Source organism: Pelodiscus sinensis, chromosome 5 (assembly GCF_052426305.1).
Source record: "Pelodiscus sinensis isolate ZL-2025 chromosome 5, ASM5242630v1, whole genome shotgun sequence".
NCBI classification, from domain to species: Eukaryota; Metazoa; Chordata; order Testudines; family Trionychidae; genus Pelodiscus; species Pelodiscus sinensis.
The window spans coordinates 132,455,401-132,471,117 of NC_143056.1; the positions used below are offsets into that span (position 1 = coordinate 132,455,401).

At 45.8% G+C, this 15,717-nt stretch overlaps 1 protein-coding gene and 1 pseudogene across 1 annotated transcript; both read right to left on the reverse strand.

Annotated features, from left to right (window-relative positions):
• Positions 1-2,757: 2,757 nt before the first annotated feature.
• Positions 2,758-3,696, reverse strand: LOC102447535 (olfactory receptor 5AR1-like). The gene has a single exon (XM_006133555.5). It carries the CDS (start codon positions 3,694-3,696, stop codon positions 2,758-2,760), a length of 939 nt encoding a protein of 312 aa, XP_006133617.5.
• Positions 3,697-8,319: 4,623 nt separating this feature from the next.
• LOC102447288 (olfactory receptor 5AR1-like) lies at positions 8,320-9,259 on the reverse strand (annotated as a pseudogene).
• Positions 9,260-15,717: the final 6,458 nt, after the last annotated feature.

Below are 15,717 nucleotides of genomic sequence, written 5' to 3' on the forward strand. Positions count from 1 at the left end.
GTGATGCATAATGGAATGTGAGTCTGGTAATGTTGACCAACCACTGGAGCAATTTAAGCTGATAAAAAAATCCTGTATTTTAATAACAGAAAATAATGTGAAAATCCGGTTTTCTAGTAGAGGTCCCCAAATATATCAATACAAAACTGAAGTGGTTTAAAAATGATACTTTTATTGAATAAGTGGTTATAAATAATAAGGCATAAAGGTCAGAATTGCTTACAAAGAAATAAAAGTTCAAGTGCAACTAGTTCTTGTTTAACAGGCTAAGTGAATCCAAAGATTTCTCTCACCACCTGCTTTTGCAGTCCATCTGGTTGGATGCCTTTCAGCCAGAACCCACCCCAAATCCAGTGCATCCTTCAGATGGTGTTGATGCCTTGAGAAGAGAAAAATGGAGCAAGAGAGCCTTCCGGGCATTTGCCTTCTCTCTCCATAGTCACAGTTCCCTTCTAATAAAACCATCCCCAGTTGACGCTCAGAAGACAAAGACTGAGAGGGCAGAAAATCCCAGCTGTTTGCTTGTTAGAATGTGGATTTTAGCTCACCACCTTCTTGATGTCCACAAATTGCCTCTTATCCAGATGATAGTCTGGTTCCTTTTGTTGACACCTAGCTCGTGGATATACAGACAGGTTGGTCAGGCATTCACTTATTGTCAACAAACAAAGCCACTTTGAATTACCTGAAGTTATCCACAATTGGCTTGTCCCAGAGCCTAGTGTGGATGGGTGGGAAGAGTTTTAGAATTCACCTAAAAGCAGCCAAAGATAGGAGGTATCGGTACACCCTCCCTTTGCTACATTGTCCCCTGTGAGGTGCAAGACCAAGTTTCAATTTATTCCATTGTCCACATGAGGGAAAGTTGTGAGCTTGGATTTCCTGCTTCTCCAGAGAGAATCTCAGATTCTTAAAAATGCGTGTACAGCGACAGAGACACACACACTGTGCTTTTTCTTAAACATGGTACCCTTGCTCTTCCTTGTTTGATACTCCCCTAAAGGAAAATAAAGGCCACTGTGATGAATATTTGCTTTCTTCTCCTCATGCATGGAAAGAAACCAGAAAACATTAGAGCGGCAGAATGACAGCTGGAATGTCAGACACGTGTGTGTCACGGAATTCACCAACCCCACAGCACACACCCCAGCCACCAGCTGATTACAGAACCACTGGGACACGTTGGTCCTGTAGGGCAGGGGGTTACAGATGGCCAAATAATGGTTATAGGTCGGAAATACATGAAAAGGACAGGAAGGAAGACATTCAGGTATATTTTCACAGCACAGGCACTGCGAGAAATGCTTTCCCTCTTGGCTAAGAAATTATGCGGCATCTTAGGGGCAATTAGTGTGGAATAGCAAAGCTCACAGACAGACAAACTCCTGAGGAAAAAAGTACATGGGGGTGTGAAGTTGGGGGTTAATTGTAATTACCCAGATCATCCCCCCATTCCCTACAAAGGTGATAACATAAATCAATGAGAACACCCAAAAGAGAAGGACCTGAAGGTTAGGTGGAAGATCAATACTGCCACGATCAACTTTCCAGAGTCTGATTTAGATAGTCTAGTAATACTTTTCAACGGAACTAAGAGGAAGAACTTACCACAAACCTGCTGATCTCATACATCTCTGAAGTGACTTTAGCCTTCAGTTTATGTTGTAGAGCAAGCCTCCTCAACTTTCGAAGACCTGGGGACCACAGTGATACTCACAGCTCATACCAAGGGCTGCAACTTTAGTGTTATTTCATATACATGCAAATATATGCAAATAGCTTCTTTCACACTGACTGGCATGAATACAAAGATTAAGGCAAGGCTACACAACACACAGGCCCCATTTCAGTCAGTTTTGCTGATAGTAATAAAAAGCAATAGTTACCCCATTTCCACGCATATGACAGCACTTTTAATGTGCAATGACAGGCCAGGAATGTAATTACTCAAATGCATCTCAACAGAAGACCATTCTATTGACTTTCCATTATGGAGCGTGTTCCCAGTAGAGGTCATGTTCAAAAGTTCCCACATGCAAGCCATATGTTGAGCCCTGTCTAAAGCCAAACTGTACTATGGGCTGCAAATAAACCCTTAGGCTGCACATTGACTAGCTCTGTGTTAGGAAAAATGCACACTGTCGATGCTATTTTGTTCTTACTTTGGTATCGGCATCACAGGGGACCATACGCGGTACTCTCTTCTGAAAAGAGCCCTTGCTCTTTTACTTTTATTGCTCCTTAACTTTAAATAAAGACCATTGTGATGGAGAGATTGTCCTATGGTTTCTGTCCATCCTTGAGGAGGAGAATGGAAATTGACATAACCTTCTGATACCCCATAAGGTTATTGGAAAACGCCCTTCCCTTAAACACACATATCATGCACTTCATGCTTGCAAATGAATAATTAAACCAACCTCATTATGAAGAGGAACGTATGCTCCATGCTCCTCTGTTCTTTCCTGAAAGGAACTGATCCATTCTTTAAAAGCACCTCACATATATTTATGCACTCTCACACACAGGTGAAAGCGGTGACTCCTTAAATTTTGCTGGGGTAATAGCCGAATAAAGCCCTGAAACGCTGATCTGAGTTGGGGCCAGCAGTGCTTGTTGGATACAAACAAATTAATTAAACCATAAAAATATAATAATGAACAATATCACCACGGGCTCTGAGAAATTATATTGCAACAGGTTTGGAAATAAATTCCTTCTTTTCCTTTCCCATCTCTCAACTACCACTGAGAAGATTTAAGAATCGGTCAGGAGTTTATTCATGGCTTTTCTTATGGCGTCCTTCACTTCCTTATTCCTCAGGCTGTAGATGAGGGGGTTCAACATGGGGATCACCAGCATGTAAAACACTGAGGCTACCTTGTCCGTGTCCATGGAATAACTGGAGGAGGGTCGGAAATACATGAAAAGGACAGTGCCATAAAATATGACCACCGCGCACAAGTGGGAAGCACAGGTGGAGAGGGCTTTGCGCCAGCCCTTGGCAGAGCGGATCCTCAAGATAGTGGAAAAGATATAGACATAAGAGAGGAGGACAGTCACAATGCTGGTCACTTCAATGTAGCACATGGAAGCAACCATCACAATCTCAAGGGTGCGGGTGTCTGAGCAGGAGAGCGCCAGAAGTGGGGGGGTGTCACAGCAGAAATGGTTGATGATATTGGAACGGCAGAATGACAGACTGAATGTATAATACGTGAGTATCATTGAATCCACCAACCCCACAGCACACACCCCAGCCACCAGAAGGTTACAACGCTGTCTGGACATGGTGACCGTATACAACAGCGGATAACAGATGGCTACATAACGGTCGTACGCCATCACAGCCAACAAGAGACACTCCATATCTACACAATAAAGAAAGAAATACAATTGCACAGCGCAGGCAGTGTAAGAAATGCTATTCTTCTCGTCTAAGAAATTCTGCAGCAACTTTGGGGAAATTATGGAGGAATAGCAGAGGTCCCAGAAAGACAAATTGCCAAGGAAAAAGTACATGGGAGTGTGGAGTCGGGGATCAGTGATGATTAAAAAGATCATCGCCCCATTTCCTAGGAGGGTGATAACATAAATCAGAAGGAACACCCCAAACAGGGGGAGCTGCAACTCCGGACGATCTGTCAGACCTGTGAGAATGAACTCAGTCACCACCGAGTGATTTCCCTCTTCCATCTCCTCTGAGCAGACATCCGGCAGCTGCAGGGATGTGGGCAGGTGGAAGGTCTGGGCAACCTCGTGCTTTTCTGTAATGAAATAGTTGAAGAAAATGGAAATCAGTTACATAATGAACACCAATAGTTGGACACAGAGCCAGATGTTCACAATTGGTCCTTCTAGTTTTTCCATACAATGCACACACTGTACAAACACAAGGACAGGCAGGTGAATCATACCTTACACAATAACACCCTTGTTCACTAAGCCAAGAGAAAAACAGCTACTCCTGTAATTTCTGTGAGGGAATCGGGTGAAATCTTAGCCTAAAGAGATTATTCCTCAGCTGAAGAAGCGGTGACAGTAAACACGTGTCCTCTTTGGGTAAGGGGAGCTCTGTGGCTCAGCATGTCATTTTGGGGTAAAGACGGCTTAGTATGCTAATTAAGCTTTTTGACATCTGACAGCCGCATGTTCTGTCATTTATAGGACAACCCCGAGTCTTCCCAGAAAGCACTCCACTCAGTGACTATGTAATTGTCTGTGCTTTCCAACCAAAGGGATTGATCCTTTAGCTCATGGTATAGGAGTTTGGGCTGAGGCTTTTCATTCTAGAGATGTGGACTTCAGTCGCTGCTCAGGAACATGGTGTCTGTATGGGCTTGTGACCGTGATGCAGGACAACAGCACCTACCTGCTGAGAAGAGAGGGATGTGGTGATGTTTCCCCGGATGCAGAAAATGCCAGTGTGAAGCAGTCAGGTAGCTTTATATCGTGTTCTGTGATCAATGGGATGTGCTTCCTAAATCAATTGGGGACACCTGAGCTCAGAGACACACAACATCTCATTAATATGTTCTGAGAACCAAAGTGTAGCTCATGCCCTGGGGATTAATTTGGACCATGTTTCCCCCCTGGTGCTATTAAATGATGCAATTTCCATCGGAGTTACCAAGTACGGGACTAGGGGTATAATTCACCTTCTTTTTTTCTGTGGAGTAAAGCTGAAGCACAAATAGTGGATTGGTTTTGGTGATTGTGGAGACCAAACATTTTTGGAAGAATACTCAATGTATTATCTCAGAAAAGCCACAGGGGTCCCTCAGGTACCACACCCCACCCTTCTCTACTATGGGCCAGGCTCCCCGGCTCGATTCCATACCCTATGCTGCATGTTAGTCTCCCCTCTTGCTGAACTTCCCTGGAACATGATCAGAATCCCACAACCGTGGACCTTTCAGGACACGAGCTTAACACGTTGATGGAAAACTGATAATTTTCATGGAAATGATAATTCCTTTAGGAGGGGACCATTCAGTTTTATTGTCCTTTAGTGCACATTGTGGCAATCTCAATAGTGGAATGTAAAAGATGTAGGACATGCCAGTTTCTATCTATCTATCTATCTATCTATCTATCTATCTATCTATCACGATTACTAATCACCATAGTTTCTATGTCCTTCCGTTCCTAGGATCCTCCCCACAAAAGGAAAGAGAGGTTCGCTCATTGTGCTTGATGGAGCTCACATGATGACCATTTTCCTGTGTGCCAACGTAACCAATGCCAGGTGCCCCAGAAGGAGGGAATATAACCTGGAATCATCAAGTGATCCCTCCCCTGTCATCCATCCCCAGCCTCTGACAAAGAGAACACCATTCCTGCGCATCCTGGCTAATAAGTATTGATGGAACCAGCAGTGGAGCGCCCATACACACCCTCTTCTGAAAAAACTTTTTTGGAAGAGGCCTTATTCCTCATGGAATGAGGTTTACCAACATCAGAAGAAGCCCTCCGTTATTTTGATTTTCTTTCAAAATAACGCAATTGCTGTGTGGATGCTCGTATTGTTTTTCCTGGATAATAGCCATTATTCTGGAAAAATGATGCCGTGTAGATGCACGCCCTGTTTTGTAAGACTGTTTTCCAATGTAGACACAAAGGACAGTGTAGATGCAATAATGCCTGCTGTCAACAGAACTCTGTTGACAAAAGGCATTTTTCCTTGTAGAATGAGGTTTACAGCCATCGACAAAACTGCTGCTTCTGTTGACAGAACTCGGTGGTAGTGTAGATGCAGGTATACTTTTGTCGACAAAAGTCCACTTTTGTCTACAAAACCCTGTAGCCTAGACACACCCTAGGTGTGCAATTAATGTTCTTGCCATATCTTTTCTTACGTAAACAGCACACAGAGGGTCAGAGCATCAGCGGGTCTGGAACACTGCATCTCTCATGAGGTCTCTTTAGTATGGTCCTAGAATGAGGTGAGCGTATTCCAATGTATGTGTTGCCCACCTCCCCAAATGTCTCCTTAAGTAATTTCCCAGCCTTCGTGTAAACGCCATGGGCCACAGTATTCACTCAGTTCTCCTATTATAGCTCCAGAAGAACCACAAAAATTTCAGTAGAGTCAACCTGTAGTCCCAGTGCTCTAGCCTAGCTCAGAATCAGACCAAACCACAACATGTTCCAGTGTCGTGTGCATCAGGCCCTTATTTACAAGATTTGGGTGCTGCTCTTCATTCGTTCACAACTCGGTAATTCTGAACAGATCCCATAAATGCCATGTATCCCACGGAATCTATACATTATATGAAATTAACACTCCTTTGAACACTGCCTCAGTTCTGCACCACCTCTAAAAAGTATTCTCCACAGTGTCTTTTCCTCGTTACCTAGGTTAATCCCAGTTTTGTTCCTTGGTCTAAGTATAACGGCTATGCAAAGAAATCACATCTGAAGCTCTGGGCTGTACCTTCAGGAGCTTCATGGACAAGAGAATCACATGATGCTTTTTCTAGGTCACAAGGCATAGTGATGCTTAATGGAATGTGTGTCTGGTACTGTCCACAGACCACTGCATCAAGATGATAAAAACTCCTGTCATTTTATTAACAGAGAATGATGTGAAAATCTGGTTCTCAAGTAGAGGTTGCCAAATATTTCAATACAAAACTGCAGTGGCTTAAAAAATGACACATTTATTGAATAAGTGGTTACAAACAATGAGGCATAAAGGTCAGAATCAGTTAGAAAGAAGTAAAAGGTCAAATGCAACTAATTCTGATTTAAGACTTTAAGTAAATTCAAAGAAACGATTTCTCTCACCACCTGCTTTTGCAGTCCAACTGGCTGGATGTCTTTCAGCTAGAACCCTCCCCAACTATCCATTTCCTTCAGATGATGTTGATGCCTTGAAAAGAGAAAAACGGAGCAAGAGAGCCTTCGGGGCATTTGCCTTCTCTCTCCATAGTCACAGTTCCCTTCCAGTAAAACCATCTCCAGCTGACACTTAGGAGACAAAGACAGAGGGGGCAGAAAATCCCTGCTGTGTGCTGGCGAGAATGTGGATTTGTAGCTCACCACGTTCTTCCTGCCGACAAACGGCCTCTTATCCAAGTGTTAGTCCGGTTCCTTGTGTAGAAACCTTCCTAGTGGAAACACAGACAGGTCAGTCAGGCATTCACTTATTGTCAACACACAAAGCCATTTCGGTTGTTTTGAAACTATCCACTGTTATGTCCCATGTTACCATGTTCCAGAGCCTTGTGTGGCTGGGTGGGAAGAGTTTTGGTATTCACCAGAAAGCAGTCAAAGACAGTAGGAAGTGGTGCACCCTCCCTTTGCTACATTTTACCCAATAGTTAGTGTGTTCTATAATAGTGTTGGACTATAATAGAGTTTAAAGGGAAGCTAGATAATTTCATGGAGGTTAGGTCCACAAAAGGCTATTAGCCGGGGATAAAATGGTGTCCTTGGCCTTTGTTTGTCAGAGGCTGGAGAAGGATGGCAGGAGACAAATCGCTTGATCATTGTCTTCAGTCCACCCTCGCTGGGGCACCTGGTGCTGGCCACTGTCGGCAGACAGGATACTGGGCTAGAAGGACCTTTGGTCTGACCCAGTACAGCCGTTCTTATGTTCTTATGTTCACTAGTGGAGTAAAAGACCCAGCTTCAATTTTCCCTTTGTCCATGTGAGGCAAACTTGCGCACTTGGGTTTCCTGCTTCTCCAGAGAAAAGCTCAGCTTCTTCACAATGTGTGGATGGCCACAAAGACACACACTCTGTGCTTTCTCCTGGATGTGGTACCCTTGCTCTTCCTTGTTCTCTTGCTCCCCTAAAAAAAATAAAGGCCACTGTGGTGGATATTTCCTTTTTTTCTCCTCATGCATGGACAGCAACCAGGTACCAATCTCGACAACAAGCCCATGGAGCGCATAAAGGGCTGCAGAATCTAAGGAGGGTGTGCAAAACGTCCTTTGGTTTAGCCACAGACAAAAAACAGATTACATTTGCAAAGGCCCAATGAAAACACCCTCCCCTACAAAGAGGCAGATTTCGATGCCCATCTTCTTTCTCAAAACTAACTGCTCCATGCTTTCTAAGCCCATCACACATATTTACATACTCACACAAGTGAAGCAGGTGGATCTTTGAATGGTCCCACGGCAGAAACCTAATGAAGCCCTGACCTCAGTAGGGGCCTGCAGGCCTTGTTGAAACACAAACACATTTATAATGAAAACAATAGTGAACATCACTATCCTGGGGTCTGCAAAATGACATTTGAGTGGGCTGGATATTGAATTCACCTGGCTCCACTCCCAGTCATTCCACAAGTCCTGAAGTAAACAGATTCAAGAAGTGCTTAAGAGTTTGTTCGTGGCTTTCCTCAAGGCGTCCTTCACTTCCCTGTTCCTCAGGCTGTAGATGAGGGGGTTCAACATGGCAATCACCAGCGTGTAGAACACCGAGGCCATTTTGTCTGTGTCCATGGAATAGCTGGAGACGGGTCGTAAATACACAAAAAGGGCTGTGCCATAAAACATGACCACCAGAATCAAGTGAGAAATGCAGGTGGAGAAGGCTTTGCTGCAGCCCTCAATAGAGCGGATTCTTAGGATGGTGGAGAAGATATAGACATAGGAGAGGAGGATGGTCACAAAGCTGCTCACTACAATCAAGCATGTGAAGGCCAATAGAACAGTCTCATTGAGGCGGGTGTCAGAGCAGGCGAGCGCTAGCAATGGGGCCATATCACAGAAGAAATGATTGATGACATTAGAGCGACAGAATGACAGCCGGAACGTCAGACACGTTTGTATCATTGACTCTACCAAGCCCACAGCACACATCCCAACCACCAGCTGGTTACAGAACCGCCGGGAACATGGTGACTGTATAGAGCAGCGGGTTACAGATGGCCACATAGCGGTCATACGCCATCACAGCCAGCAAGAGACACTCCATATCTGAAAACAAACCACTGATATAAATTTGCACGGCACAGGCAGTGAGAGAAATGCTCTTCCTCTCGGCTAAGAAATTCTGCAGCATCTTAGGGGCAATTAGTGTGGAATAGCCGAGATCACAGAAAGACAAATTCCTGAGGAAAAAATACATAGGGGTGTGGAGTCGAGGGTCTATCGTGATCAACAAAAACATCCCCCCATTCCCTACTATGATGAGAACATAAATCAGTAGGAACAACACAAACAGGGGGACCTGCAACTCCGGACGATCCGTCAGTCCTGAGAGAATGAATTCAGTCACCACCGAGTGATTTCCCTCTTCCATCTCCTCTGAGCAGAGATCAGGCAGCTACAGGGATACGGGCAGGGGGATGTCTCAGGGAAACTAATCCTTTGCTGTAATGAAGTAAGGGAACAAAAATAGGGATCGGTTTCTTGTTGGAAGTAATTATGATCTCAGGGAAGGGCTTCGTCCGCAGAGCCAGATGTTCACAGTTGGTCTTTCCAGGTGTTCCATGCCATGTGAACGCTGTTCAAATGCAAGGACATGCAGGTTATTCACAGCACACATACATAAACACTCCTATTTACAAATCTGAGCAGCAAACAGTGATTTGTCATTCTTCTTCGAAAGAATCAGGGTGAAAAACATCTCAGACAGAAGACACTGAAGAAGGGGTGAGAGGAAACAAATGAACGCTTCTAGCCCTTTGGGGAAAGGGAGATCTGTGGCTCGGCATGTCGGATTGGGTTAAAATTGCTCCCAGGAATGGAAAATGCGGGTGGCTGGGATTTTCTAATTGCCTAATATTTGAACCCAAAGAGGTTAGTTGTTTAGCTGAACAGGTAAGACCTGGGAAGAAGCGCTTAGTTTTAAAAGCCTTCAGTACCTGCCGCTCACCATGGCATCTCTGTGGGTGTGTGCCTGTGATGCAGAGCAATATCTTAATCCTGCTGAGGAGAGAGATGTGGTGGTGTTTCCTCATCGGCAGACACTGCCAGTTTGAAACATTCAGGAAGTTTTATACTGGGAGGACCTGGCTTCTGAGAGACAAAACACCTAATTAATGTGCTCAGTGGGTTAAACCCACCCTCAGTGTCACTCATGTCCTGGGGATTAATTAGGCCCACATTCTCCTTCTGTGTCATTAAATGATGCAACTTATCTCAGAGTTACAGAGCAAGAGGTGAATTGCATGAAAACACAATTTCCCAGCACAAAATTTAAGAAAAAAAAACTTTTTCAGAAAAATTTTCAACCAGACTTAGCAACAATTTTAGAATGAAAAGAACAGAATGTTCGATAGAACTGGAAAGCGCTAATTGTTGGTGCTGGAGTTGAGGTCTTCTCAGTTGTTCCTGTTTTCAGAATCACCTCATGCTCCTGACACCAATAAGTGGAATGTAAAACCTGTAGGATATCTAGATGTACTACAGACTGTCTCCTTGGCTTTCTGTGACCTTCCCTTCCTAGCTTCCTCCACAAAGAAGGAAAAAAATGATCTTTCATTGTACTTGATGGAGACCACATGATGTCCAGAGGAGTTCACGAGAAGATCACAGACATAGAATCATAGAACTGTAAGGAACCTCTAGTAATTGTCATGCCCAGTTCCCTGCTCTCATTAACAGGTTCCAATATCTCTCTTCAAACAATGTCTTAAATTTAATAGAAATCACTTGTCTGGAAATGGGCCATAGATCTTGTTGGAGAGGATCTCTGAAATAAAGAGGTTGAGAAATTCTGACCTACACCATCCAAGACACAAGATGGCCCATGGCCACATGTACATTAATAAGCAGTTGGCACCAGACTCTTCTTATGTCTGTCCAAAGAGCCTGATGTTTAAAGGGCCTGGTTCCTCTATCTCAATCACCAGTTGTGTCAATGGTATATTTATCTCTTCAGTCTTTACAGCTTGGCCTGTATTCCGTCCCATTGTGAGCTGTTTGCTTTTAGGTGTTGGCAAAGCCTGATGAAAAGGACTTTTATGGGCTTCCTTCTTGAATCAGCAGGCCTTTTTGAATGGCCCATCCTGTTTGATGCAACAATTGGGGAACCAGTGTTGGTCAATTAAGGTTTTAGCAGTCCCTTGCTTTTAATTTACCTTGATGAAGGGACTTCTGCTTGGGTTGTAGTACAATGGGGGGCTAGGAAAAGGAAAGGAGGTAGGATGAAAACTTCAGCTCCCTTGATTGTGTATTTCTGGTTTTATGCTTGTTGATAAGTTAAGTATCAAAAACAAACCCCTCGGGGCTATTCTTCCATTTTCCTAGCTATGCCTTCCATCAGTAAGAACATAAGAACAGTCATACGGGGTCAGACCAAAGGTACATCCAGCTCCGTATCCTGTCTGCCCACAGTGGCCAATGCCAGGTGCCCCAGAGGAAGAGAATTGAAGAGGTAATAATCAAGCGATCTCTCTCCTGCCATCCACTTCCACCCTCTGACAAACAGCGGCTAGGGACACCATTCCTTACCCATCCTGGCTAATAGCCATTGTAGAAATGTAGAAAGCATCCACACTATGACACTTCAGCTGTACCACACCTGGGTCATTGCAGTGACTTCAGTGTAGACATTATCTGAATCGATGGGGGAGTTTCCCCCGGCCTCTAAAGAGGCCTCTGTTCTCTCCCTTTGGTGTTATTCTGCTCCCTCCCTGGCTAAAGCCCTTTCCCTTTTTGGGTTCAGAATTCACTCAAAAGAGTGAAAATTTCTCCTCTTGGGATACTTCCTTTCATGTGTCATTTCGATTAAAGGCCGACCATTTCCCTATGAATTCAAGGTACTTGTTCATTTGGCCTCCCTGCACTCATAATGTGTTGATCAACAAGGAAGCACTAACTGGTCAGAACACCAACATCAGGCTATGTCTACCCTACAGAGCACAAATGCTGGCATGTTGTAATACCATGTGTGGCATCATGTCCCGCATGGCGGCACACCCGCCTGATGCTCCTGCACCCCTGCCTATGGCCATTGCTCATCCGCCAGCCCACCCTGCTATGTCTCTAATCCCTCTCCATGCCATGCCTCCGCTGCCTCCCCTAGCAATGCCCATGCCCCCTCCCCAAGTGATGCCTATGGCCCCCCTGCCAACCCAGACCCCGCTCTAGCCCCCTTCCTGCCCAGACCCACCCAACCCCGATGAGGTCCCTGCACCCAAGGTGGGACTTTGAGCTACCCCACTCCTCCTCCCAGTCCTGATCCCCCCTCCCAGTTCAGAGTCCCCCTTCCTCCTGCCCACCTTTAAATAAAAAAAGACTCCTTTTGTTCTGAAACCAAATAGGTGTGTTTATTGGGAGGTAAGGGAAGGGGGTAAGTGGGGAGGGGGGGTTGAGAGGGGAAAGGTAGAGAGCTGAAAAGAAGAGGCCCCTTTTGGGGAGGCCCTGGGGAGAGTTACTGGGGTGCTTGAGAGAACCTCGCCCTCGGGCGCACCTCCAACTGATTGGCCTAGCAGGTGGCAGCTGTCCAGGGCTGCTCAAACAAGTGGCCCTCGTGGCCAGTGTCTGCCAGCCATTCCGGGAGGAAGGCCTCTCCCTTGTGTTGCACAATATTGTGGAGCACACAGCATGCTGCCGCCACCTCAGGGATGTTGTGCTCTCTGACATCCAGGTGAGTGAGGAGACACCGGAAGTGTCCCTTGAGGCACCCAAAGGCACACTCGACCTGCATCTGGGCTCGGTTGAGGTGGGCATTGTACTGCTCCCTGCTGCGGGTTGAGGTGTCTGCTATATGGCTTTATCAGCCAGGGCATTAGCATGTAGGCTTTGTCCCCCACTATGACAGTGACATGTTCATGTCACCCACTGCAAAGTCCCAGTGCAGGAAAAAGGTTCCCACCTCCAGCGACATAGGTCCATCAGGGCCTGCAGCACAACAGACAAGTAGACCTTCCTATTTATAAACTGGGCCACTTGATAGTCCGGTGCTCTGATCGGGATGTGTGTCCTGTCAATGGCTCCCCAGCATCTGGGGAACCCCAGGGCACCAAGTCCAGCCACGGTCATGTCCAGATCCTCCAGACAGATGACTCTCCTCAGCAGCAGGGAGTTGATGGCCCTCACCATCTGCAGTAGCAGACACACAAATACACAAAATAGAGAATGAGAGAGGGAGTGACTGAGCCCATGGGAGGTGCTTATCTCCTTCCCCTCCTGTGCCTCCCCCCAAAAAAATCCTCCTAGGAGCCACCTCCTATAAGCCTACTCCGTCCCCCACTCCTCCAGCAGAAGGGCTGTGGAGAGCAGGGCAGCACAAGGTTCCCAGGGACAGGGCTGTCCCCCCACCCCCACTCCACCCCCTATATTCCCCAGCACCACTCCCCTGAGGGTCCTCCTTATGTTACACTCTCCCCTCCCTGCCATGTAGAGACTTCAACCTGAGAGCTCCTTACCTTCAACAGGAGGGCCTTGAGGGTGGACTTCCCCACCCCAAACTGGTAGCCCACTAACCAGTAGCTGTCTGGGGTGACGAGCTTCCACAGGGTGATTGTGACCCGCTTCTGCGGGGGGCGGGGGGGGTGGCAGGCCACAGATGGGTGTCTCATCTCCAGAGGGTGGGTGCCAGCCAGGCACAGAGCTCGTGGAAGGTGGCCTTGTGCATTCTAATGTTATGCACCCACTGCTGGTTGTCCTACCACTCCAGAACCAGCCTGTCCCACCAGTACGAGCTGGTTTCCAGCCTCCAGAACCTTCTCTGAACAGTGGGATGCGGTTGCTAGAGTGAAGCAGCTGCAGCCACCGAGAGGGTCTGCAGAAGGAGCTCAGGGTCCAGATCCAGGCCCTCGATGAAGAGGATGCAGCTGGCAGCAAATGCTGCAAAAACTGCAAGGGTAGCTCTGGGTCCATGGCACACGCCGGACAAAGCTGTGGCGTTCCCCCAAAGTACCAGGCAACCACAGCAGGTACTGCTGTAGCTTTGCTGTCCTTTAAAGAGGTCCACAGGCAGCAGCAGCAGAGAAACAGCTGTCCAGGGAGGTCCTTGTAAGAGCGTGTCTCTGCAAGGCTCCGGCACCAGCACTCGGAAGCAACTGGGGACTTAAAGTCCTGCCTGAAGTGGTTCCAGGTGGCCTTTTTTGGGAGAGAATGTTCTAGGAGTCTGAATACTCTCTTGCGCAAAAGTGCATCACTTTTTCAATGTCCTTTTGCAGTGTAGATGTGCTCTTGCGCAAGAAGTTTTTGCGGAAGATCTCTTCCACAAAAAGCTTCTTGTACAAGAAGCCTATAGCATAGATGTAGCTTCAGAGACAAAACTTTTTCTGTTGGATCATCACACTAACATTGCACTGAATGCCTCTGGACAGGCTCCTTGGGGCAGCAGAGGTTTCACTTAGCTTGGATGGCTTTAAGATTTGCTCCCGGGAGCATCTTTGCTCCCAGGAGAACAGCTGTGCAGAGCACATGTAATTAATGTTGTTGCCATGACTTTCCTTGTGGGAATGGAACTCAGACGGCCAGAAAATCAGCTGGTGTGGAGTGCTGCGTCTCCTGGAATATCTTTGAATACAATAATAAAATGATGCAAATGTTTTCCACTTTATTTGCTGGTTACCTCTCCAGAATAATCTTGATGTAATTTCCCAGCAAACTGGGATGCAATAACAGGAGTGCTGAGAGCAGATTATGAGAAGTTATTCTTCTTCTCTACTCTTTGCTGATTAGGCCTCAATTGGAGTATCGTGTCCAGTTCTGGGCACAATATTTCAAGAAAGATGAGAAGAAATTTGAGAAGGTCCAGAGCATAGCTACAAAAAATGATTAAAGATCTATGAGCTATGAGGCAAGGCTGAAGGAATTGGGCTTGTTTAATTTGGAAAAGAGAATACCGACTGGGGACATGATAGCAGTTTTCAGGTATCTAAAAGGGTGTCAGAGGAAGGAAGGGGGAAATTTGTTCTCCTTGACTTCTGAGGATAGGACAAGAGGCAATGGGCTTAAACTGAAGTCAGGGAGGTTTAGGCTGGACATTGGGAAAAACTTCCTGTCAGGGAGGTGAAATACTGGAATAAATTGACTAGGGAGGTTGTGGAATCTCCATTTCTGGAGATATTTAGGAGCAGATTGGATAGAGATCTATCAGGGATGGTCTAGATGGTACTACATCCTGCTGTGAGGGCAGAGGACTGGATCCAATGACCTATCAAGCTCCCTTCCCATTCTAATGTTCCATGATTCTATGGATACCATGCACCTGGAAGCCATGGGCCATGCTTCTCTCTGTTACATGGGTATAACTCAACAGGAACACCAATAACTTCAGTAGAATTAATCCAGATTCCTTCTACTGTTGCCTCGTTCAGAATCAGACCCTCCCACAACATATCCAGTGGAATGTGTGCCAGACGTTTCTATAGTCGACTTCGGCTCTGTTCTCAGCACTGGTCCTCCATAACTGATCAATTTTGGGCAAATCCCTTAAACACCTTTTATATCAGGAACACAATTTTGAAAGAGGATTATATGAAATGAACACTCCTCTACTAAGTGCTTTGAGACCTGGAGGTTATAAATATGAAATGCCACTGTGACTCTATCACACTTTCAGTCCTCATGAATTATATGAATTTCTCTCTCTTTTCCTCATCATTGAGTGAAGTAAAATACGTATCACAGGCCTAGTATAAGGCCTGAGGCCTAGGAAAAATGGTCAACACTTCACTCAAATAAAGCAAAAGACAAGCTGTGGGTAGGAAGCAGGGTTTTGCTAAGAGAATTTAGGAAAAACAGAGTTAAGGTCACAGAATACAAAACATGGTTAAGAGCATAACCCTAGCCCTA